The 25,913-nt window shown below is 52.3% G+C and overlaps 1 protein-coding gene across 1 annotated transcript in view; it reads right to left on the bottom strand.

The window, feature by feature from the left end:
• Positions 1 to 25,913, bottom strand: part of MGAT5B (alpha-1,6-mannosylglycoprotein 6-beta-N-acetylglucosaminyltransferase B) — a gene marked incomplete at both ends in the record, with an annotated part of 67,297 nt that overhangs the window by 5,648 nt on the left and 35,736 nt on the right. Inside the window, 6 exons of the mRNA XM_080922640.1 lie at positions 681 to 797; positions 965 to 1,111; positions 2,532 to 2,687; positions 7,335 to 7,465; positions 11,414 to 11,547; positions 13,660 to 13,791. Coding sequence (XP_080778766.1) covers positions 681 to 797; positions 965 to 1,111; positions 2,532 to 2,687; positions 7,335 to 7,465; positions 11,414 to 11,547; positions 13,660 to 13,791 — 817 coding nt within the window. The remainder of the gene's footprint in view (positions 1 to 680; positions 798 to 964; positions 1,112 to 2,531; positions 2,688 to 7,334; positions 7,466 to 11,413; positions 11,548 to 13,659; positions 13,792 to 25,913) is intronic.

The raw sequence follows: 25,913 nt of genomic DNA, 5'->3' as shown, positions 1-25,913 counted from the left end.
CACACACACACACACCTAGAAATAGAAATAATAAAATAAATACTTTTTAAAACCTCGAGAGAGTAAGTTTTCTTGGAATGACCTGCCGAGCTGACCGGAAGCTGTGACTGTATCTACAAACCTCCCCTCGCCCCGCCCCTCGCCTTCATCTCTCACAGGCACACACCGGGCCTCCCACACTTGCTGAAGGACCCCGGTGCTGTGCTCTCGGTGTTCAATAGGGAGTTCCTGGACCAGTGCTCAGCAATGCAAGGCACACGGGCTGAGCCCCAGCCAGGCCTGCTGGGCTAGAACTTGAAGCAAGCCAGCGTCCCCAGCACAGCTGTGTGTGGTTAGCTACCTGGAGGCTGAAGCCCCGCCCAGACCCGTGGTGGGGTGCACCCTCAGCACACCTGCTTAGTTCCTGACTCATGCCAAGGGTGCTCATAGGGCCTGGCCCCCTAAGGTGCTAAGTGACGTCTGATCCACAGTAGCCAGGTCAAGGGAGCGCAGGGTGTTCCCTGCAGAGAGGCACCATCTTCCCATACCCACACACCAAGCTGGGAAGTGGGGAACCATGTGTCCCTTCTTAGTCCATGTGGGTCAATGCCTTTCCAAGCTAGCCCTGCATGCCTGAGTGGGTTCTCTAGGAAGTTTCTTAAGTATAGGCAAGACCCACAGTATGACAGTCAGAGGCTCACCTGGGTGTTCATGATGGCCTTAATGGCTGCTTCAAACTCATCGGAGTTGTTATAGTCCACGGTCCACACGTGAGGCTTGCCAATAAAGTTCTCTGCATAGGGATGCTGGGAGAACACCTGCCCAGGGCCAACAGACGACTGCTTCAGCCTGCAGCTGGGCTGGGCTCAAGCACCCACCTAGGTCCCTTCCCTCTCTGCACCCCAAGGCTCAGTTTCCCCTTCTGGGACCTGTAGGCACCCCGCTTCTCGGACTCCCAGGTGGGGGCCAGGGCTTTTCTGCTCACCTCCCTGGACGTGGGCTTGCCCCGGAAGAACTCGTGGTTGAGGGAGCTGTGGGGTGGGCTGAATCTGGACTGCAGGAAGATGCAGCCATTGGCAATGGCCTCCAGCGGTGCTGGGCCCTCATAGGGGAATCCGAACCCTATAAAGAGCTGAAAGCAGAGGACAGGCAGGATGGCCCAGTGGGCAGAGGTGCTTGCCACCGTGCCCGGTGACCCAAGCTCAACCTCCATGTGAGAAATGTAGAAGCATAAAAAATGCTAGTTTATTTTTCTTTCCTTTTATCAGTGGGTTAAATGAGGCGAAGAAAGTTTTCCGTGGAAAGAGATTAGCGAAGACACCACGTGGCAAGAGTCCCTCCTCCAGTCAGGGTTTTCTAAGGTTTTGTGTTGAGGATTGAGGATTGCATCCTGCTCTCAAAAGTGGCACTTTGCTGACCAGCTGCACGGGGCTAGCTAATCGTGTAAGAGCGTGAGGCTGAGCCCTGACTGCTGGGACTTCGGCACAGGACCCGTCTGCATCCGAAGCCCCGTGCACTGCTTCCATGGCTATGCTCTCGTCTGCAGAAGCAAAACTCAACACCCCTCATGAAACACTTTGGACTCTGTGGTCGTTTTCTTGGGACCCCAGAGCCACTTATGACACCCAGAATGCACATGGTCAAAGAAGAAAGCCAACTCCCAGAAGTTGTTCTCTGACCTTGCAGTGCACGCATCGGATCCAGCTCCCCACCCAAACAAATCAATGTTAAAGCAAAGCAAAACCTGGATGGGGTGAGTTGGGCCAATGGTCAGGGAGGCTGAGCCACCTCTTTCCAGGACTCCAGAAGCCAGAGATAAGGATGGCCTCGACATTCATAGGTCTCGGGGGCAATGCAGACAGATAGACCACTGTGGGCCATGAACAGCTTTTCCCCTCCCTGGGCCTCAGTCTACCCATTTTATAAACAGCCTCTCTTTGCTCTGTCAAACTTTGCTTCTGGGGAGGGAAGAGAGGAACAAGTGTTCCCACCTTGACTATCCCAGGCTGCCTAAACATTCATTCCATAACTGAACCATATACTGGTTCCAGGAAGGTTCTTAATGAGTAATTCTGAGCCCAGGGCCGCTCTGTGGGGTTACCTCACCCTGCCTGCTCCCAACACATGCACACACACACACACACACACACACACACACACACACACACACATCTAAGAGACCTAAAGAAAGACCAGAGAGGGCCTAGATGCTAGGGGGAGGCTTTCCAGCCTCAGATGACATCTCAGGGTCATTCCCAGTATAGAGGCCAGTGGGGAACTAAGGGCCCTGTGGAGAGCCAGCCGGGATACCCTCAGCCTGTGTGACTGCCCTGAACAGCTTTTACATTCTGGCCAGCCCTAGGACTCTGCTGAAACTGAGAGGGAAGAGCTCCCTTCCCTAGTCCTCCCAATGAAGGGCCTCCCGGCCTTCTGGACCGAGTGAGTGTCTGCCAGGATCCTGGATGGCAGAGCGCATGGAGATATCTGGCCTGGTAGATGCCCGTCATCCAGGGCTGTGGCCTGCAGGGGTAGGACAGTGACCAGAGCCTCACCTTGGCCTTACGTAGCAGCTGCTGGAACTCAGGCTGTGGCAGAAGGCCGTGGTTCTTCACGAAGGCAGGGACCTCGGGTGGCCGCTGGCTCTCATAGTACACGGTGCCGTGGATCTCCATGTACTTGTTGAGGATGGTCAGGAACTTCTCTTTGCCCTGTAGGAAGAGGAGATGATGACAGACCCTCCCCTCACACACAGAAGGCAAAGGTCCAGGCCCTTCTCTGGGCTCAGAAGACAGGGTCTCATCCTGGGGTGACTATTAACTTGCTGTGTAGACTTGGGCAGTCCCTCTCCTCTCTGGCCCTTATACTTTCCATCTGTGAGTTGCAGGGCTTGAACTAAACCAGAGGCATTAGGGTTGGGTTGGTTCTAGCCATGGAACCGAGTTTCCCAAAGAAGGCCAAGGAGACCCAATACTTAAATCCATCTGTAAACCTGAGTGTCCTGAAGACCCCTGGGTTCTCTGCAACCCTCTCATACATCAACCTACCCACCTGTCAATCCAACCATTCACCTGTCTACATACACGCTGTACATCCATCCATCCATCCATCCATCCATCCATCCATCCATCCTTCTACCTGCCCATCTACACATAAGTACATGAACCCACTTAACCATCCACCTTTCTACCCATTTACCCACACATCCATCTTCCCAACCATTCATCCACCTGCCAACCTCATCTCCCCATCCACTTATCCATCTATGTCCCTACCCATCTGTCTGTCTGTTCCCTGTCCATCTGTCCTTCTGTCCACTCATCCATGCACCCTTCCTTTCCCCAGGGAAGGAAGAAGATGGAGGAAGTTCTGGACTGCAGACATAGGATGTTAGCTGAAGGATGTGAATGAGCCAGGGTAGCACTCACTTCTGACCTGAGCGGTGTCACTTGCTATGATTGGTTAAGGTGATCTGGGACTTGAATCTAATCCTCTCTGGGAGAAAACGGCTTCAGGTTTGACTTTAAATTATTTTTATGATTTTTTATTTCATATTTATTTTCCAGAATACATTTAAAAAAATCAAGGCAACCAGAAAAATCCTCCTGAAAACCCAGAAGGCTTTGTTACAGAAATGGACAGGGTGGGGCTAAGATCCATTTGGAAATGCTGAGGACCTAGAATGAACAAAACAGCATTGGCAGACAGAGCGCCTGACCCTGGGTCTATGTGTGGCAGGAGGGACAAGGATAGCGTTGGACAGACACCAGGATGACATCATCGGGAGGGAGCATCTGAGTCCAGACAGATCCCACACTCAGTCCTCATTGCTGAAAACAGAGTATGTTTTTGAGGAGGAAGGTTGACTTTTTGACAGTCGAGGGTATTTGTCATCCATATGCAAAGAAAAGGAGAGAGAGAGAGCCCGAGCCGGGGACCCAGTGGGGCAGCACGGAATTGAGAGAACGTGACTCGGCACGTCCCATTATATTGCACTGTCAACTGTAATGGATCACAGACTCAAAGGCGAAAACTAAGACTACGGACCCAGCAGAGGTGCCAGGGGACAGCCTTGGCTTTGGAGAAAGAAACTTTTTCGCTACAGCGCCAGCAGCAAAGTCTGCAAAAGAAGGCTTCTGGGTTTTATTCAAATCCAGGCAAGCCAGGTGCACACCTGTAATCCCAACACCCCAGAAGCTGAGACAGAATTACCACAAGGATGATCTGAGCTCCAGGGTAATTTCAAGGAACCTTGGGCCACACAGCAAGACCCCGTCTTCAGAAAGACCAACAAAGCTTCCCTTAAAACTAAAGCAAAAAGAACCAGAGTTGGTGGTGCAGGACTCTAATCCCAGCGCCTGGGAGACAGAGGCAGGTGGATCACTGTGAGTTCATGGCCAATCTGGTTTGCTTAGGGAGCTCAAAGACAGCCAGGGCGGTGAGATTGTGTCTAAAAATAACAAGAAAAAAAGACTAATGTAAAAAAGAAAAGGAAGAGAGGAGGAAGCAGCGGTGATCTAACATTTGTGAACAGAGTCCAGAGGGCCAAAGAAATATCGTGTGTGTGTGTGTGTGTGTGTGTGTGTGTGTGTGTGTGTGTGTGTGTGTGCTTTTTATTTTTTATGTGCCTGACAACCACGGTTGACCCGATTTCAAGTCCAGGAATCCATATTGTCCTCTGACCTCTAGGAAATAAGTAAATGTAAAAAGGAAGTTAAAAAAAAATAAAACAGGCTCAGTAAAAAATCGATAAATGTTAGCTAATTCCCGACTGTGTACCGCGTACAAACCAGCAGACTGGAGCTAAATGAAATGAAAACAGGATCAGGGTCTCTTGTCACACAAGAAAAAGGAAAAGTGTTCACTTACACTAGGCCCAGTAAGGCAAGGATGCAGGCTGCTCACTTTACCACTACCGGTGAAAGTCAGACAAGACAAGGGAGGTGTTAACACATGAATGAACGCTGGGCCAGCAAGATAGCTCAGTGGGTCAGGGTGCTTGCAGTTAAGCCTCTGACTTGTGTTCAATTCACGGGACACTCAGGGCAGAAGGATGATCTGATCACTGAAGGTTGTCCTCTGACCTCACAAGGACACACACACACAGTCAACACACACATTCTCACATACACCACTCACACTACACATCATCACATACATACACACTCACACATACACTAACACACACATACATACACAATATACTCACATTTACACATACTCACATAGTCACACACATTTACACATACACTCACACACCACACTCACACTTGTGCACACACTCACATGCACACTCTTATGCATACCCACTCTCACACACATACGCTCACACATACACACACATTCACACCACATGCATACACACACTCACACACACTCATCTGTAGTGCATTTGTGCTCCTCCATGTTACTCAGTCTTGGTTGTGATATCTCAGAGGGCTGTGATAACTCTGGGTTCATGTCACACTATGCCATGTGTCCTCTGCCTGCCACTTGACTGTCTGGGTTGTGTGTTATACTTTCTTTGGGGCTTGTCCCCAGCCTCTTGAACCCCAAACCCTGTCTCTTAGCCCCTTATAAGCTCTATAATCAAACTGCCCCAAAACCATAGCCTCCTGAAAACCAAGACATGACAGGCGACTTGCCTGCTTCGCACGCACGTACGCGTGAATGAGAAATCCCGAACACGCTAGCTTCTGCACAAGACGAGGGTGACGGAGGCCCCAGGGTTTCCCTGGCACCTGTCCCAGTTGCAGACACTGAGCAGAAGCTTTTTTTGTTTGCTTTTTGAGGTGTCTGGCTGAATAGGGTTGATCTAGGCTGTCCCCATAGCCGGATGGACTTTCATCTGGCCAGACTTCAGTCCCCTTCTTTAGGCTGCCACACCACAAGCCAGGTTACGCTGGGAAGGCAGCGCCGAGCTGGGAGTTTAGCAGCTCAGCTCTGAGCTCAGCTCATTTGTGGCTAAGTACTCTCTCGGCCACCGACTAGATGTGAGTTCACACTCTAGCCTGCTGGGCCTCACTTTCCCCATCTATAAAACAGGTCCGATAGCATGGTGAGCCCTCAGCAGAGCCTGGAGTTAACAGCACAAAGGCTAGCCTCTGCTATTACCTCAGTGTGCTAGACCTCCTCCTTCCTCAGCAGGAACCGACCTGAGGCAGTTCCAGTGGCTGGCAATAAAGCCAGTCCTTGGTGTCCCTTGAAACTAGGTAGACCATGAGCTAAAGACACAGTCACTGGGCTATATAGGAAGACCGTGTAGGCCACCCTCCCCCCTCCAGACATTTGTAGCCAGCCCGAGCCTGTGGCCGACTCGGTGAGAAGACTAAACATCATGTTACCAAGGGATCATGTACCTCAGCCTGGCCAGTTCCTGAGACCCTGAGGCTCTTGTCCGGTCACTATAATCCTGTGACATCTGATCTAATTGTACCAAATATGTCATGAGAATCACCATGTCACAAGCTTGACTCAGGATGATGACTGTGTACCTGGGATGACCTTGTACCAACTGAGCCACACACACCCCCAACCCATCCATGCCTTCGTACCATCTGCCTGTGACTGTCTTCTGTCCCGCCCACCCTCAGCCTTGTCTGTGGTCATACTCAGGGAACTCTTACAGGGAGAGACCCAGGGAAGACTGCTCCGTGGACCCTGTGTCCCCTCGCCCTCCCCTCCTCCCCCTGGTACCTCCATGGAGCTAGTGTTAGAGTCAAGGGCACATCATCAGGGAGACCCCATGGGGCAGCCACTGCTGCAGTGAGGCAAAGGCGCGCACGTGGAGGCCTCTGGTCCGTACCTGGAGCTGCCTCGTCGCCACGGAGCATAGGGAACAGAGAGAGCAGGTTAGTGACCAGAGGCAGGCACCACCCTCAGAAGTTTCCCAGGACGGGGGACCCAAACTGGAAGATGGCATCTTAATTTCTAAGCCCCACCCCTGCCTCTCATCCCATCAAGTTCCACTTTAGCTCAGCCTAAAGCCTGCCTGTGGGGTTTGCATCACTTATTAGTTCCTAGAGATGAGGCTGGAGGGTTTCATGAGAGTCCCCCACAGGGCAACCGTCCAGGTTGCTGGGAACAGTGTAGGGGTTTGCCATCTCTTTAGGGACTGTTTGCAATAATACAGAGACTCGAACTGGGTTAGGCAAGCCTTCCATTGTGTGGCTGGAGCCCTCACGGTTGTGGATGTGATCGACACCAGAACCTTGTGGCAGAATAGCTGTGGCCTGTGGCCATAGGCAGAGCAGGTACACTGGCTTTGTCAGCACTGGTGTGGGCGTGGCCCACACGCAGCAAGTATGGCCTGCTTTGGAGCCGGTGGCGTGGCTGGCAGCGGGCTCGCTGGGGCTCACCTTCCAGATACTCGCCTCCTTGCCGTACGCCACCGCCATGTTGCTGGCTTTGCCGTCTTTGATGAGCTGCTTTTCCGTCTCATTGAGCTCCTCGGACACGAAGCCCATGAAGGAGTTGTCTGGGGTGTGAGCTACAGCCCAGACACAAAAGGGGAAGAAGGGGTTGTCAAACATCCAGGCAGAAGCCCTGGGCCCTTCACGTGCCTCTCCCTGGAGTCTCAGCTGAGCATGTGGGGAGAGCTCCCATGGGTGGGCTAGCTTGGACTAGAGAGTGCCCTAGAGCTGGGAGCAGGGACCCTCCAGGGCCACCTGGCTCTCCAGTATGTCTGCAGATGGCTTGACCCTGAGGTAACCCGGCCGGAACTCCTTTCCCTGCTCAGACTCTTCTCTAGAGCACCGTCTCCACCTTGGCTCTTTTCTCTCAGGCGGCACAGATCACTGCACAGGGGTCTCCACCTAGATCATCCCCCCCCCCCCGGATACTGACAGCTGTTTCCAAAGCTGTCTTGGCAGACTCTAGAACAATCCTTTCCGACTTGGGTCCCGTCAGCTTCCTAGACCTGCCCGAGACCCCACAGGCCAAGCTCCCTCTCACCCTGTCCCCAGCTCCTCCTGAGCGGTCTCAGCCAGAGCACCTTCACTGTTCCTGTATAGCTGCTGTGGATATAAAATCCTGCATGGTCCCCACCCCCATCATCTGCCCCCCACGAGCCTCTCTGGGGTCTGCCAGCCTTCCCCTCCCCCACTCCAAGCTGGTTTTCTGTAGAGAACACAATGGAGAATTAAAATAAATGTCTGCTAATTCTCTACCAGAACCCAGCCCAGACAGGGCAGGGCCCAACCTCCTCCCTGTCCCTTGGGGACAAAGTGAGTTTTATTTCTTTTTAATTATTTATTTGTTTTGCTTAGATTTTTTTTTCCAGAAAAGCATCTTTTTTTTTTCTTTTCTTTCCTTTTTTTCTTCCTTTTTTTTTTTTTTTTTTTTTTTTTTGCATTCTGGTTAAAAGATTACCCAATACACACGATTTACCTAAAAGATTATATAATCAAAATGGGGGGAATCTCTCCTTATTTGATGAATGTTTTTTAAAATTCAACCTGTTTTTAAAGTTTTGTTCTGTGTTGGTTTTTAGTTAATGAGATTTCCCATCCTGCAACAGCCGGGTTGTGACACAGAACACAACCACGGTCCGAGGGTCAGGTGTGGGCAAACCTGCCCACAGGAGAAGTCTCCTGCCTTTGCTCTTGTTCAACTGCCTTGGGCTCAACCAGCTCTGGTGGCAGTCCTGGGAGGTCCTGGGACCTGGAATCAAGGACCTGCCTTCCTGTGTGCCCAGGTCCTGATGCCTCCTGTCACAATGCCTGGGAATGCACGTGGGTCTGGGCTGGCTGACTGCTCTTGGCTTCCGGAGGTGAGGCAGAGCCCTGCCCCAAGGTCCAGAGCCCTCTCTTTGTGGGTAGTTTTATTGTCTCCCAGGAAATTCTCCACTTTAGAAGCACCCCACAGCACAGAAGCCACCAGAAACTCTGGATGGATGGATAAATGGATGGATGGATGGATGGATGGATGGATGAACGGACAGATGGATGGATGGATGGATGGATGAATGCCTGGCTGCCTCCTGTCCACCTCTAGCTGGGCTGACTACTTCCCTCTCCTCAGCAGCTGAGGACACATCAGGCCTGCCTTGGCCTCCACCAGAAGGGACAGATTTAGAATATAATTATCTGAATCAGTCAGTGTGAATGGACAAGAAAGGGAGGTGGCCAATTAAAAAAAAAAACAAAACAAAACAACTGGGACAATTAGGCAAAAGGCTCAGGGCAGATGAAGGTTAGGCCAGGAGAGGGAAAGAGAGCCAGCCTGGGCTATCTAAGACCCTGTCTCAAAACACACACACACACACACACACACACACACACACAAAACTGAAGGAGGAGGGAAGAGCATAAGCAGTGGGGAAAGTAGACGGAACATTTGATTGGGGTTCGGGAGGATGAATAGGAGTTTGCCACATCTGTAACTTCATATTCAATGAGCTCTACCTTGGGACAAGTCTTCCTTTTCTCACAAATAATTTTTAAAAATATTTTTAGCATTAATTAATTAATTAACTGTGTGTGCATATGTGTGCATGCGTGCGTGCGTGCGTGCATGCGTGCGTGCGTGCGTGCGTGCATGCGTGCGTGTGTGTGTGTGTGTGTGTGTGTGTGTGTGTGTACTTGTGTGCTATGGTGCATATGTGGAGGTCAGTTTGTGAGAGTTGGTTCTTTCCTTCCACGCTGTGAGTGCCAGGGATGGATCTCAGGTGGTTAGGCTTGGTGACAAGCTCTTTTACTTGGTAATTCATCTTGGTAACCTTTGTTAGAAAGTCCTTCTTTTTTTGAGACAGGGTTTTTCTGTGTAGCCCTGGCTGTCCTGGAATTTGCTCTGTAGACCAGGATGGCCCCGAACTCACAGAGATCCTCCAGCCTCTGCTACCTGAGTGCTTGCTTATTAGGTTCTGGCAGAAGCCTCTTAGCCTATTTTCTGTTCCCTCACCGACCTCCAACCCTCCGGCCATCTACAGTCATTCTGCCTGCAAAGTTTCTTCTCCAGCCAAACAGTGCCATATACCCAGTCCCTGGGGTCTCTCTTATCAAATCTGAACTTCCTTTTTGTGGGTCATGACCCAAGACTCAATTTCTATAGGTTTTGTTTCTCTACCTCAGGTCCCCTCCCCTCCCCTTGATATCTTTTCCCTCCGGACTTTATTCTCGTGACACATTGCGCCAGAACCGCACTCCCTTCTGGGTCTCACAGAACTTCTAAATTGGCTCCCCAGCAAAGAGTGCGTTCCCCAGAGCTGCATGTCCCTAGACAGGTCGCGGTAACTCTCTGGACCTCAGTGTTCCTTCTCTAGACTCCGTGGGCCGCAGGAATTGTCCCACCCTTATGGAAGCTAATGAGGCTGTCACTCAGTGACTCTGATGCCGCATCTCTGCCCAGCGCGGCCTGAATCCAAGCTGCTGACAGAAATGTCAACTTTGACGCCTCAGATGAAGATTGTATCCTCCGCAAGTCTCTGGGAACGGCGAGGAACAGCTCAGCTCTTAATTTAGAGGAAATTCTAACGAGATGGCTTATCTGGCTTTCTGGCCCAGAGCCTCTGAAGTACCACAAATTAGATCCTTAAGACGACGCTGCTCTGCTCACAGCTGAGGGCCATCGAGATGGCTCAGGGTGGAGGAGGTGCCTGTGACCAAGCCTGACAACCCGAGTTCAATTGTAGGGAATCACATGACAGAAGGAAAGAACTGATTCCTGCAAGTTGTCCCCCGACGTCCCCACATGTCCCCACATGACTTTCCCTGGCATGTGTGTGCCCCACTGTCATGCCCCAAAAGCTCAATGACACCAGACAGACCTTTAACCAAGAACCACACATGATTGAAACCCCAGCACTTGGGAGGCTGAGGTGGAAGTACAAAGCCAGACTGGGGTACATATTGAGAGCCTTCTCAAGTTTTTCAAAGTGGGGAGTCTGGGGGTGTAAGCTAGCCTCACACGCATAAGGCCTGAGGTGTGATCCCCAGCACTAGAAATAAAAAACAAGCTACAAATGGCCGATACTCTGCTCCCAAGGAGTTCCCTTCCTTCAGGTTCACCCCAGTGTTGGAGCTTAACTAAGCTCCCAGAACCTTCAGACTCATCCATCTGCTTAATTATCATCCCTTTGCATAGAAAGACCCATGTTTATTTGCCCCACCCTGCTTCCAACTTCTCTGGTTGGTCCTGGAAGCTTCTGGAAGGCCACTGGGCCCCTGCTCTTAGCCATGTGCTTCTGAGAGCTCCCAGCCTTGAGTCATTAGTAGCCCTGGACACACCTTCTAGAATCTCTGTGATGCCTGCTTCTCTCTACCCAAGGGGATGGTAGGTGCTTCTTAAGTTCATTCCATTGGCCCAGGAGGAAGGAGACCCACCCCTGCACACATGGAGAGACCCACCCCTGCACACATGCAGAGACCCATTCCTGCACACATAGGGGTACACACCCCTGCACATACAGGGCACCCCCTTCTCTCCCAGTAGCACTCACGGAACATGGTCATGAACTGCTTGGGGTTGAGGTTCCAGTAACCCCAGTTGGTCCGGTATCCGTGCAGCGTGGCGTACTCCTCATGATTGTACGCTGGCTCCGTCCCAAAGGTGTCGATGACTCGGATTCTGCACCTGTCCTCCCCAAGAGTGAACCAGCACTGAGGTCACACCCTTCTGTGTGTCCCTGGGTTAGGGGGTGCCCCTGTGGCGGTGCTGTGGCTAGGTCAGGGAAGTACTTGGACAATGTTGTCACCTAGGCACCGCCTTGCTGTGTGTGCTGCACCCTCTCTGTGCCAGCTTCCCCAACGGGAATAGCGGCAGCCTCTCTTGATGCCTGCAGGGCCCCTGGTTGGAATCCAGAAGCCACTCCATCATCTCCATTGGAGTAAGGCTAGGAAGAGAGATGGTATCTGAAGGGGTGAGGGGCTCCTTGTCTACTGTTATTTGTAAGCTGTGCGTTGTTGGGAAGAACAGTGTTTATGGGTGGGGTCCTAGGCAGCTGAGCTTGGGAGACTGCCCCAAGCCTTCTCTGCAAAGGGGGTCCCTCCTAGCCAGGGCTCAAAAGAAGTTCCAATCACTGGCTTCCCTCCTTCACTGTTCCCCCACCCCCACCCCTAAAGCTTGTAGTCTAAACCCTAGAGCTCTGACAGAATCTGCTAACCCGGGGCCAGGCCACTCTGAGACCATGGCTGCAGAAACTCTACCTGCCCATCCTACCCTGAGTGGCTCCTGAAGAAAGGTGCTGACACTCAGACACCCCCACCACACACGCAAAGCTGGCAGGGCCCAGCATTCTTCTGGGTGACCCAGAATTTTGCAGAGTGCTGAGGTTGGCAGGATTCCTGATTCCCGCAGGGAGGGGGTGGGGCAGGCAAGATGGCAATGTGCAGACAGCACACATTAATAACAAAAGCAATAAAGCTGGCTGTCACCTCCCTCTAATAAAATCACGCTGTTGATGGCATTAGAGCACAGGCTTGAACTGCAGAGCTCTTGGTGCTAAACGAAACCAGTGTTACTGGCTGCAAAGCTCTTGCCTTAGATCCTGGGCCACCGGGGTAAGACTGACAGCCCCACTCCAGGTTCTATGGGGGACATCTTGACCACAAGGGGTTCTTTCCCACCCTTCTCATCCCCTGGGATGCCTCAGGCCCTCCATCCAGGTCACCTCCCATCCTACCAGGCTTCAGCCCCCATCTGGGAGAGCCATGGCGGACTCTAAAGGGTGGCCAGTGATTTGTCTGGGATGGAAGTGGTTTGGAGAGGGAAGAGAAGGCTGGGACAGGAGGAAGAGGGCCATGCACTGTTCTACTCTGGGCTAGCTGGCAGGAGGGGGAGTGGGGAAGGAGCTGTGATCCCAGTAGTCCCTGGATCTGGGTCTATCCTGGGCTAGCTGGCAGAGGAAAGGCATGGGGGAGGAGCTGTGGTCCCAATAGTCCCTGGATCTGGGTCTACCCTGGGCTAGCTAGCTGGAGGGAAGGCATAAGGGAGGAGCTGTGGTCCCAGTAGTCCCTAGGTCTGGGTCAATCCTGGGCTAGCTGGCAGAGGGAAGGCATGGGGGAGGAGCTGTGGTCCCAGTAGTCTCTGGATCTGGGTCTACCCTGGGCTAGCTAGCAGGAGAGAAGGCATGGGGGAGGAGCTGTGGTCCCAGCAGTCTCTGGATCTGGGTCTACCCTGGGCTAGCTGGCAGAGGAAAGGCATGGGGGAGGAGCTGTGGTCCCAATAGTCCCTGGATCTGGGTCTACCCTGGGCTAGCTAGCTGGAGGGAAGGCATGGGGGAGGAGCTGTGGTCCCAGTAGTCCCTAGGTCTGGGTCAATCCTGGGCTAGCTGGCAGAGGGAAGGCATGGGGGAGGAGCTGTGGTCCCAGTAGTCCCTGGATCTGGGTCTACCCTGGGCTAGCTAGCAGGAGAGAAGGCATGGGGGAGGAACTGTGGTCCCAGCAGTCTCTGGATCTGGGTCTACCCTGGGCTAGCTAGCAGGAGGGAAGGCCTGTGGGAGGAGCTGTGGTCCCAGTAGTCTCTGGATCTGGGTCTACCCTGGGCTAGCTGGCAGAAGGAAAGGCATGGGGGAGGAGCTGTGGTCCCAGCAGTCTCTGGATCTGGGTCTACCCTGGGCTAGCTGGCAGGAGGAAAGGCATGGGGGAGGAGCTGTGGTCCCAGCAGTCTCTGGATCTGGGTCTACCCTGGGCTAGCTGGCAGGAGGAAAGGCATGGGGGAGGAGCTGTGGTCCCATGGGCCTCTCACCGGTACTTCTTGAAGGACAGCCCCATGTGCTGTTTCATCTGCTGCAGGCCATGATAGTCCGTGTAGATGAGGTCAAAAGGCAGAGGTACAGTGAGTGGGCAGTTCCCCCGGCCTGGCGGCACCCCTAAGTTACTGAGAGAAGAGCCCATCAGAGTCTGAGCACCAGGACGCCCACCTTCCCAGCCAGCCCTGCACCCACCCAGTTCCCACAGCCCAGGGGAGAAAGCAAGGGGAGACTGCCCAAGGGCAGGGTGGTGAGAGCCCACTCTCAGAGAGGAATCGGATGGGGTGGCCCCATGCAGTTATATGGACTTCCCTGCACATGGGTACCCCCATAGGGGATGGGGGACCTAAGTCCACCGGGCTTCTTTGCCCAGCAGTGACCTGGCCTGGGTCACCTGCCAGGAGGAAGGGGACTTCCGTTATTCCTGCAAGCCTGAGTTTGCTTGGAGAGCAAGTCTGGTGTTCAGAGTACCATGAATGTGAGCCAAAGCCTTCCGAGGCCCTTCAGGGTTCACTCAGTGCCAAGGATCCCAAATGTCACAGCCGACCCAGTTCTTGCAGGCCCCTGGGGAGCCCCTTCCTGCTCCAGCCAGCCATCGTACTGAGGCCCCTGGGACCAGAGGCCTGCCTGTGCCTGGCACTTCACAACACAAAGCCCTGCTCCCGGGACAGCTGCCTCCAGTGACCAAGAAGCTATGGCTGGGTCAGTAAGGAATGGAGATCCTCTGTTGGATCAGGAGGCTGTCAGTCATCTTATGGGAGCCTGAAGGACACGCCCATGGCCTTGTAGCTTCTTCTAGAACAACCATCTGGTCGGGGCTCTCCCTGGAGAAGGCTCCAAGCCTTGGCACAGTAGCCACAGCTGCCAATCCCAGCACTGTTAAGCATCCAACTCCCTGTCTATAAAACCATCACTTCCCACCAGGCCCCTGGGGAACTGACTGGGAAGCCCCCTGGCTTCTCCCCTCCATACTTTAGCATTTAGTAAGTCTGCACTGAGCCGCAGGGTCAGAGCGCAAGTGGGCAGCATTTCTTCTCCTTACATTAGGCCAGAGAAAGAAAGCCCAGGGCCAAAATAACATGGGGGACAGTGATGACCCCCCATGTCTTTCCCTTTAATACACATTTTGTAGGATATTATGGGGTGCCAGGCCCTGTGCCCCAGGAGACCTGTGGTCCTTGGATTATGAAGGTCCCCGGAAGCATGAGTGGTCTGGGGTGGGACAGGGCACTGGAGCAGATAGAACAGCATCAGGTTCAGCTGTTGGGAGCTGACAAACCTAGAACAAGGAGGACCAAGTCCAAACAAGCCTAGAATTCGAAGAGTCCTTGTCTTTAGGAAGCTCTCAGCTCTAGGGGTGCAAAGTGGCCTTTTAGTGGGTGTCCCACCTTTTGCCTCAGGCTCTTGGCTGCTTGCAGGAACAGGAAAAGAAAAAAAGGCCCCAAGGCCTCCCTCCTGGGAGCTCACACCTCAAGCAACCTTGGGCCAGGGAGGTGATGGGTTCTGACAAGGGCAGACTCATTAAAGACACGGGACCATGACGGATCCATTGCTCGGTTGCATCTCAGGCTCTCTGCGATAATTCAAGCCAGGTGGAAAAGTACCAGCCCAGAATCCACTGTACTGTTGTGTTGTGCGTGCTCAGCACATCCCGGCCCAGGCTGGGGGAGGAGCCGGTGCACACTGTGTTCTGGACAAGCCACCCTCTATGGCCCCTTTTCACGGTATAAATGGCACCTGCCCACAGGACCAGAAAGAAAAGATGTCAGGACTGGGGCTGTGGATGGATACAGTGGTCCCTACAGAACACGGTGACAAGAAAAGCCTGGCCAGCAACCTGAGCTGTCTCCCAACCATGTCCCCCATAATACCAGAAACTACTGTGGAGCCAGGAGAGCAAGGCCCTAATGACCTTATCCCTTTGATTAAAAACCTTTAATCTGGTCTCATGGCCTCTGCCCTGTGCCTCCTGCTATCTGGGGGCCATTTTTCCACACCCCCCCCCCCAGGTATCACAGAACACAGGTTTCTAAGGCAAGGATGCCTCCTGGGCCAACCCGTGATGGGGAATGGGCAGTGATGGGGAATGGGCAGTGATGGGGAATGGGCATCCTAAAGCAGTTCATAGAGTTCATGAACTACTCGGCGGTGTTTGTCAGTGTTAAACCTCTGCTCTGTAGGGCGTCTCTGCTGCACCCTTCTCCCCAGCCCTAAACCCCTCTAGTAAGGCCAACAACCCTAGAGGAGCCTCACTGCCGCGGAGCTCCACCTGGGGAGAAGGAGGCAGGTGCCAGTCCTTCTCTTGGTCTAACTCAGCAGAGAACCAGACGAAGGGACCCAGGGACCCTTGTGCTGGCCCTTGCATCTGGCAGATTGGAGAAAGGGGGTTACCAACTGCTTCCCCCTGGTGGGAATCTGGCTCTTGGAAAACGAAGACAGTTCTAAAATATGAGTCACAGGTGTGTCTAGGTTCAGTTACCTACACGTATGAAGTGACTGTCACGTCTCCCCTCATCTGTCTGCTTGTTTCCAGGCAACATGTGCCACCCTCTCCCTGGATTTCCTTGTTTTTGGTTTGGTTTGGTTGAGACGGGCTCTCACTTACGTAGGTAGCCTTGGCTGGCCTGAAACTCTAACCAGACTAGCCTTGAATTCCCAGAGACCCACCTGCCTCTGCCTTCCCAGGGCTGAGTTTAAGATGTATGGTACCACACCTGACCTTCTAGGTTTGTTTTTTAATTGCTTTTGTTTTTTGAGATAGGGATTTTCTGTGTAGCCCTGGCTGTCCTGAAACCTGCTCTGTGAACCAGCAGGCTTCGAACTCACAGAGCTCCTCCTGCCTCCCAAAGTGCTCGGACTAAGGGCGTGTACCACCTCTGCTGAGATGTTAAGCATCTCTTCTTACATGTGTGCTGGGATTCGAACCATTCCTCCAGTCCCTCCGTGTTCTTATATATATAATTCGCTAGAGCTCCAAACAGAAGATGCTCAGAATCCTGGGGGTCAAAAGGCTCCTCAACTCTGCCTTTTTCTTTTGGTTACAGTGACAACTTTGGAGCCAAAGCTCCAGTAGCTGTCCCCTTTCTCTCTCTCTCTCTCTCTCTCTCTCTCTCTCTCTCTCTCTCTCTCTCTCTCTCGCTCACTTTAGGGGTTTAGGGGTGGGAGCTTCATCCAGCAGAACATTCTAGTTTAGCTCAGGGGGGAAAGCAACATGTAATGGAGCCCAAACTTCTGAAGGCAACTAGCATCCTCTTAGCCCTTGGGTACCAGAATCCTGTATGCGGCTGGAAGGATGGGGAGAAGGAGCCAAGCGGGTCCCCTTGCGTCTTTTCCAGGAAGGAGGGGGTGAGAAGCTGCAGCTGCCTTGCCCTAGAGAGCAGGTTTCCACCTCCAGCTAAATGCCCCCAGGGGAAGCAAGCAGAGAGTCATTCATTGATCCCAAAGGCACCTGGGAGCAGAAAGGTCAGGCTACTCTAGGGGGTTGTAGGTTTTTGGCCTGTAATTCAAGTGCACTCTTATGGGCCATCTCACACTAAGTGGTTGGCTTGAATCGAAAACCCACCAGCCTGTCAGTCTCCAGCCTGAGGTGGCTCCCGGAGCTGCACGGTCCCAGTGTGAACACTCCCGACGCCTCTGCACTATTACTGCCAGTTCTCGGTCCATGGACCCCGTGTCACAGAATAAAAGGCCGCCCCACAGAAAGGATGCGGGTTTTAGGACGGCCAAACCTGGTGGACGCTCCCTGGTCCACTCGGGTGGAATCTAAACCAGCAGAAGGCTGTTGGCTTTGCAAGCAGGAAGAGCTGAGCTCATTCCCCAGCACCCGTGTAAAATGCTGGAGGTGGCACTGTGCATGTACAACCTCAGTGCTGGGCTCTCTAGCCAGACAGCCCAGCCCATCCGCTTAACTCCAGGTCCCAGTGAGAGGTGTTTGTTAACGTCTCCGGCTTGGAGATGGCTCTGTGGAAAATGATTTGCTGAGCAAACATGAGTCCCTGAATTTGTAATTCTAGTTCTAGTGCCCATTTAAAAGCCTGGCAGTGACGGCTCACACTTGTAATCCCAGCACTTAGAGGCAGAGACAAGCGGATCTCTGAGTTCAAGTCCAGCCTGGTCTACAGACTGACTTCCAGGACAGCCAGGGCTACACAGAGAAACCCTGCCTCAAAAAAGCCACACATACGGGCTGGAGAGATGGCTCAGTGGTTAAAAGCACTGACTGCTCTTCCAGAGGTCCTGAGTTCAAATCTCAGCAACCACATGGTGGCTCACAACCATCTGTAATGAGATCTGGTGTTCTCTTTTGGTGTGTCTGAAGACAGTTACAGTGTACTCATATAATAAATAATATTAAACACACACACACACATACACACAAGCTTGGCAGGGGCCTGGAAAGAGGACCCAATGGTTAAGGGCACTTATTGCTCTTTCAGAGGACATGTGTTCAGTTCCCAGAAGTCTCAGAGGTGGTTCTAGGAGATAGAAATGCTTTCTTCTGGTTTCTATAGGTACCAGGCATCCGCACAGGGCATACATGCAAAACACTAATAAATATAAAATGAAAAATTTTGAGGAAACAATACGGTAGCACAGGTCTGGACCTGAGTTCGGTGCCCGGCACCCACACTGGGTGGCTCCCAACAGCCTATAATGGCAGCTTCAGGCGGATCCTATACCTGTGGCCCCTGTAAGCACCTGGATTCACACTCACACACTCACAAGCAGAGGCGCGCACACATCCAAATAACCAAAAACAATAAAAATGTCTCTTTTAAAAACAAAGTAGCATAATAGACACTGAATACTGTCCTCTGGCCCCTGCACACGTGTGTGTGCACACACACACATACACACACACACACACATACACACACGTGCATATGCACACACATAGCTGACTTCTGGGGAAAGGAGAAACAGATCTACAGTACAATGGGGACAGTCTTAATTTTGCAAGAGATTTGCAAATGATGGGGAGCAGCAGCCACAGACTAAACTGAATGCACCTAAAGCCACCAGACTGTATCCTGTGAAATGGTTAAGACGACATATTTCATGTGATGTGCATTTTACAAAAATTAAAACAGCCACCCCTCCATATGCCGAGATCTCAGAATTCTGCCTCCCGGGGGCACCGAGGTCCCATCTGCCTGGGAGTCTCAGCTGGCTGCAGATGGTACAGGGCAAGAATCAGCCCCCTCACTTTCCTCTAGATCACAGTAGGAGGGGGCAGGGTAGGAAGCAATTGCTGGGTTCTGCTGTAGTGCAAACCCTGTGGATATGAGCTGCCAGGTGGCCTTGTGCAAGACCCTGCACTCCCCCGTCCACCCCGCCTCTGTAACGTCTTGCTCAGATGCATCTCCACGACCTCTCCTCGGCTAAAACTCCTACACTTTATTTTTCTCTGTGCCTTTGGTCCACGGCTAGAAATAACCTGCAGATACTGCTCACATTTGGGGAGAAACTCCCCACCCCCCACACATGTGTGTGTGTGCGTCTATTTGTCTATCTGTGTGACTATGTCTGTCTGTCTCTCTTTGTGTGTGTGTCTATGTCTATTACTGTGTGTGTCTACGTCTGTCTGTCTGTCTCCCTCTCTAACTGTGTGTGTCTGTGTCTATGTTTGTATGTCTCTGTGTGTATCTATGTCTGTCTGTATGTATGTCTATGCCTGTTTGTCTCTCTCTGTGTCTGTCTGTCTCTCTGTGTGTCTATGTCTATCTGTCTCTGTGTGTGTTTATGTCTGTTTCCGTCTCTGCCTCTCTGCGTGTGTATATGTGTCTCTATGTTTGTCTGTCTGTCTCTGTCTTCGTGTGTGTCTATGTCTATCTGTCTGTCCCCCCTCCTCCCCTCTTCCCCCCTACCATGTGTGTGTGTGTGTGTGTGTGTGTGTGTAGGAGGGACTTAATTAAAAAAGATTTCCTAAAAGTGCTCAAATACCTTTGGCTCTAGTGCCAAAGGGCACCCAGGGATCCTGGGTCTCCCCAGATGTGTCGTACTGCTGGGAACACGTGACCAGGCAGGCTTAAATGTTCCGTTTCTCCTGGAGTCTGTCCATCTCTTTAGCATCACTGGCCTTGCCTTCCCTCTTCCATGATCCCTCACTACCGCAGGTCATTGTCCCTGTCTCAGAACATCAGGTGGCGTAATGGAGGAACGTAGAGACCTAACTGGGCATCTATGGAACTGCTTAGGAAGCAAGGAGATTGCTAACAGGGAATTACAGTCTCCTGCCAGCATGGCTGCCCTTCCTTTATCCAATACTGGGCTTCTGATGCCCTCTGAGAGAGCGCACTCTCAGTCCCCAGCTCCTGAAAGGTAGGTGTCCTCAGACACCCTCACCCCGGCAAGCACAGGTGCTCTTAAAGGTGAACTGAGGCCAAGGAGAACTACCAGGTCCCCACAGGAGTGGCTCAGAGGAAACAAAGCACAGAGATAGGTTCGGAGATATCGGCTGCTCCACAGCCACCGTGGCCATGGACCAAGGGACAGAAAAGGGAAACTGAGGAAGTGAGCTCTCTCAGTGCTGGGCAGACAAAGCAGGTGGGTTGTCTAAGGCTAACAGCGTCTTTCCCGATGTTCTTTGTTAGTCAGCAAACTCAAGGCTAAGAATAGGACTATGGTTCTCCCAGGAGAGCCCAGGAGACCGTACGCTCTAGCCACTGAACTGTTACTGTGAAGAAGCTGGGAGTAGCAGGTTTATATAACCCGGCTGTGCCAATGCTAGGCACGATCACAGACTCTCTCACCCACACCATATTGGCAGAACCAGGACAGACTGTCTTATCAGCCCTCAGGGGTCACCATCCCTAAGGGTGATCCATCTCAGCTCTTGATGCCCAGGCTGGCTCCTGGGGGCCCTCTCTCAGGTAGTGTCTGGTACTGGGATTGTTTTTCATTTTAATCTCTTAGGTAAGCATCACATCCCAGGGATTCTCACTAGCCAGAGTGGCTCCACAAAGCCTCCTTAAGGACCAGTCTGGAGGTCTTGGGAGACACAAAGGTGACAGGATTCTGCTTCCAAGCCCAAAGCAAGACTCCCCACATGAGACTAGCCATGGGGCTTTGCATCCCCAGTGAAGAGTGGAGTGGGGAGTGCAGCCCAACTTCAGGGGAACTGTTCTTATTGCCCATAAGATGAGTTGTGGGGATGCTAGAGGTTAGCCCTGCTATCCCAGTACATCCCAGCTCTGTCCCTTCTGAGAGGCTGAGGGAAACAGACCTGGGTCTTTTCTGTGGGTGGCACACTCCTGTATTCCATTCCCCCCTTCACAGAAATTCCCCTCTCCTGATTGTAGTGGGGTCCATGAAGAATAGTCCTCTATGTGCGAGCCACGCCTCCTCCCAGCTCTTGATATCAGGAAGGGGGAGGAGGACTTCACAAGGATGCTTCTGTCCTGCGCTGGGAAGAGCTGGAACCAAGGCAGCCTGACCCACCATCTGGGGAAAGGCTGAGTGGGCCTGGCTAGTGACCCAGTCAGTATCCAATAGTTGGGCAGGTGGCACATGGGGATGTCCCACCAGGGTCCTCAGGCAGGGAGAATGGGTGGGGCCAGCCAGGAATGGAGGAGAGGCTAATGGGCAAAGGGAGCCTAAGCAAATGAAGAGGGAGGGAGGAGCTGGAGAGTGACAAGGTCGATCAGTGTCAATCACACATAGCCACACCCTCTCTGGGGCGGAGCACTGTACAGAGAAATGATCCAATGTCCAAGCAGGCTCCCTTCCCGTTCCTGCTCCATGTACTTATTATGTATTGGAAAATATTTGAAGCACTCGGAAAATGTATAAAAGAAGTAATAGAATGAGTGTTCAAAACACTGCCCCTACACTACCCTGCCTGCGAGCGCCTGCACACACAGGCACACACACAAACACACACACACTTATAGGCAGGTACACATGGGAGCCAGAGGAGGAGGTCAAGTGTTATCTCTATCACTCTGCCTAATTCCCTTGAGACAAGGGTGTCTCAGTGAACCCGGAGTGAGGCTGGTGGCCGTAAGTCCCAGCAGTCCTTCTGCCTCCATCCTCTACAACTCTGGGGTTAAAGGCAAGAGTATGGCTGTGCCCATCCGGTGAGACAGCAAATGTGCCAACTCCGGGTTCTTTTCCTTTCTTACCAAGTCACTAACGCCATGCTGGGGACCCACCTAACCCTGACTACATCCTTAAGACCTCCAGGCGCCACTCATATGGCTGTGCTGAGCAACTCTCCTACATTGAGGACACCTCCACCTTAGTCCTCTACCCCCTGAGCCATCTCCCCAGCCCCTTCCCCTCTTGCTCTCTATTCCCCAGGAGCCTTGACGTGAGCAGCCTCAGCCAGATGCTCCCATTACAGCGATGGTGTGCCTCAGCTCATGCCCCGGCCTTGGCTATGCACTGTCGCCATTCTCTCTCAGATCAATGGATCCAGCGGAGCTTGGACAGAATCCTCATACAGCGTGAGCTAAAAATAAACCATCCCTCCTTTTAAAGTGTTACTCTGGATTGTCTGTCACGGGGAAAGAGAAGTCTGACTGTCACAGCTAGCCAAACCAACCTCACGAGGCAAACAAGATGTGCTCCCGGCTTCTGACAATCCCGGGGCAGGGGAGCAATGGCAGGGACCCTTAAGCAAACATCCGAGGTTCGGAGTCTGATTCCCTGCGTGACTGTACACTGGCAGCCACGAAGTTCTCCCTCCTCGGCTTCCTTGTTGAGACACGTCCCTCTCGGGCTTCTATCATTTACCAGTTAAGTCAACTAATTTTCTACTAAACCCAATTTCACTCATGGGTGGAGGGCAGGCCCATCATTTTTACTCACACCACGTACCATTGATGCTGGAATTTATGCAAGTAAGATTGGCGAGCACGTCCAATTCTCCGCAGGCGGAAAGGGTAAGGCTTCCCTCTTCAATACACTGTGGAGACAGCCCTTCAAGAGGATGATGCCTCAGGTTGCTCCAGGGGACAGGGGCCCTGGCTTTGTGTCTCCTTCCCCGTGCACACGTGGCGGGAGCAAGGTGTGGGCGTCTGACACCACCTCACAGCGAGCTTACCACGGGCATTGTTCTCGCTGCCCACCTCCCCCATCTAGAAATGTCTTGGTGCACCCGAGCCAAGTTTGGATTCTGCACACTGCCCCAGACATCCCTCCAGTGAGCCGGTTAATTAAAACACCAAAACACGAGGAACAGAGAGAAGCTGGCTCACCCATCCAGACTTCTTGTTAGTCAGCGGATGGACAAGACACCTGGCAGGAACATCTGTGAATGAGCTACAACCAGTGTACAAATCGTGTCTTCGTCCCGGTGCCTTGCCCACACAAGGTCTGGTGGCAGCCGAGGCAGTGTCAGGATGCAATGGCTCTCAACTCCGTCCCGTCCCCGCTGCTGCTGCTGCTGCAGGGCTAACAGGTGACCACTTCTCCCTCTCATCCTCCCAGGGTTTCTGTCCAGGCCTATCCAAGCTGATTATACTGTTACAGGTTGCCTTGTTCCCCAAACCCCACAAGGTTCACATGTTGCATACTGACTACAACCAGGCACACATGTGGTGCACAGAAATGCGTTGCAGGCAGAATACCCATATATATAAAAAAGTTCTTTCTAAAAAGAAACTTGGGTCAGTCTCCTGGGCCCTCCTGTCATGTGATTGTGACACATTTCTCAGTTTTGTTTTATGAGCCAGGGTCAGTCCTAGTCTTGTTTTCTGTTTGTTATGATAAAATATCCGGACAAAAGGCAGCTTACGGAGAAAGGGTTGATTTGCCTGCCATTCCAATTACAGTCTATCATTGTGGGGGAGCCAAGGCAGAAGCTTACAGCAGCTGTGCACATTCATCAAGGGCAGAGAGAATGAGTGCACAAAGGCTTCATCCTCTGCCTGCCCTCTATTCCTAAACAGTCCAGGGCTCCCGGCCTAGGGAATGGTGCTGCCCACACTGGGCTGGGTCTTCTCACGTTGATTAAAGTAATCAAGAAAGCCTCCTCCCACAGACAAGCTTCTATAGACAAGTCCTCATCGGGATTCTAGGTTGTATCACGTTGACAATTATAACCAACCACCACGGGGTCTCTTGTTCTGTAGCCAAAGCTGGCCTCAAACTGATGGGAACTCTCCTGATTCGGTTCAGGCTCCTGGGTGCTGAGGTTACACATGTGAACCACCATGTCCAGTTAGGACAGAGTCCTTGTAATGGGTGGAGTTTCGAGACTGACACACATACAGGGAAGAGGCCAAGCAGAGGGAGGCAGGAATAAGGCTGATGTATCCACGTGCCAAGGAGCACCCCATAATGGACCTTCCTGTGATAGCTCAGGAGGACTTAGCCTCTAACACCAGATCTCAGACTTTTGGCTTTCATGAGGGAGAACCTATTGTTAAAGCCACCTGGCCACCCTGTCTTTGTTACCGAGAGAAGCCCGGCACATCCCAACAGTCCATAGCCATGAAAGGCCTGCGTTTCAATAGAGCCAGAGGGGCAGGGTGTGTACTGAAGACCACCGGTCAGCATCCACCAGGTTTTATACCCGTCAGTCTCACAGTGTGTGTGTGTGGGAGGGGGTTCTTTATATCCAGTAAAGTTCGAGACCACAAAATACACACACACACACACACACACACAGAGTCCAGGCCCACCAGCCTAGGGATGGCACTGCTCACAGTGGGCTCAACCCCTCCCACATCAATCCCCAATCGAGACAATTTCTCACAAAGTCACAGGCAGATCTAATGTTGGTAATTCTTCAATGGAAATTCCTTCTTCTCAGGTTACTAAAGGTCGGATCAAGTTGAGAGTTAACCAGCTCAGTAAGCTCCTCCTTGTCCAAATCTCCTACTCAGGGCCTCACCCCTCTCTCAGCCCCTGCAGCCAAGAGGATCCTGGGTGCGTCTGGCCATGAGTGGGCCTCAGGAGGAGCCTCACACGGATCTGCCAAGGCTAAGGTCCACTCCAGGTCCTAACCCATCCTCTGGCCCTGTCCTAGGTACACTGACAACAGAGCCCTTTGGCACAAGCCTGGCAAAGCCAGCCCCATTCTATGGTTTCCCAGTCTCACAACCCTGAGAATGCACTTAGGGAAGTCACTGAGAAATGCCACAGCTCTGAGGTTTGTGGCATCTTGACCTGAACATTCATGAACATGGCTGAGACTCACTCAGCCAGGGTGCCAAGAGTGGGGTCCCTGCACTAGAGTGTGCAAAGCAAGCAGGTGTCTGATGCATGGGGGCTAGTCATGAGCACAAACCCAACAAGACTGGTGCTGCTGTTAATCTAAGAGTGGGGCCACCCCTGGGAATAAGGGTTTGCTTTTGTTTTGACTGATAGGTGTTTGCAATTGTATCTAGCAACAGGCTTTGAGGAGGAAACCCCAGGAGGGGTTTGGCTTGTTCCCATCCAGTCTGCCCACTCAAAGAAAGATAGTTCACATATCCCTCAGGGGACCAGGGCCAGGGCTTTAAGGCCCAGCCAGGCATACCAATTTCTTGAGCTTTAATTCTGAGAAGGGGTAACCTCAGTGAGTCCAGTCCTGGGATCGAAATCCACAGAAACCTGTCAGGAATTGAAGTCTGGGGAAAAGAAAGGACTGGGTCCCTGGTCAGATGTTGGGAGGGTACGGGGTGTGTGTCTGTGTGTGTGTGTGTGTTGAGCGTGCATATGCATCCAAGTGAACATGCATCAGTATATAACATGTGTGCACATGAGAGTAGCGGCTATACGGACATGTGTGCACCTGTGTGTGAGTAGGTGTGAGGGTGTTCATAACCATGTATGTGGGTACGTGTGTGCCTTCATGCAAGGAGATGGCTCAGTGGTTGAGAGCACTGACTGCTTTTCCAGAGGTCCTGAGTTCAATTCCCAGTACCCACATGGTGGCTCACAACCATCTATAATGGGATCTGATGCTGTCTTCTGGTGTGCCTGAAGACAGCTACAGTGTAGTCATAAAATCAATAAACAGAGTCAATTGGCAGCCTTGGGATTTGTCCCATTGCAACCTTCAGTGTCTAACTTTGCAGCAGATTGCAGGTGCCACTTGACCTGAGCCTCTGGCCCTGGGTTCTCCTCTTTTCTCATAAACCACATGACTTTTCTATAGGAAGCCTCCTGGCCAGAGAAAGGTTACTTTGTTATCTGCAAAAGTTGATTATGGTCAAAGCACCTTCATCTGCACACTCCTGGGCTCTCTGCTTGAGGCTGCAAACTAGGCACGGGGCAGGGCAGGCAGAGGGTACTGGTGGGCACGGGGCAGGGCAGGAAG

This window comes from Micromys minutus (genome assembly GCF_963924665.1).
Source record: "Micromys minutus genome assembly, chromosome: 10".
NCBI classification, from domain to species: Eukaryota; Metazoa; Chordata; class Mammalia; order Rodentia; family Muridae; genus Micromys; species Micromys minutus.
The sequence above is the reverse complement of the archived record's forward strand: the minus strand, read 5'-3'. Positions and strand labels throughout refer to the sequence as shown.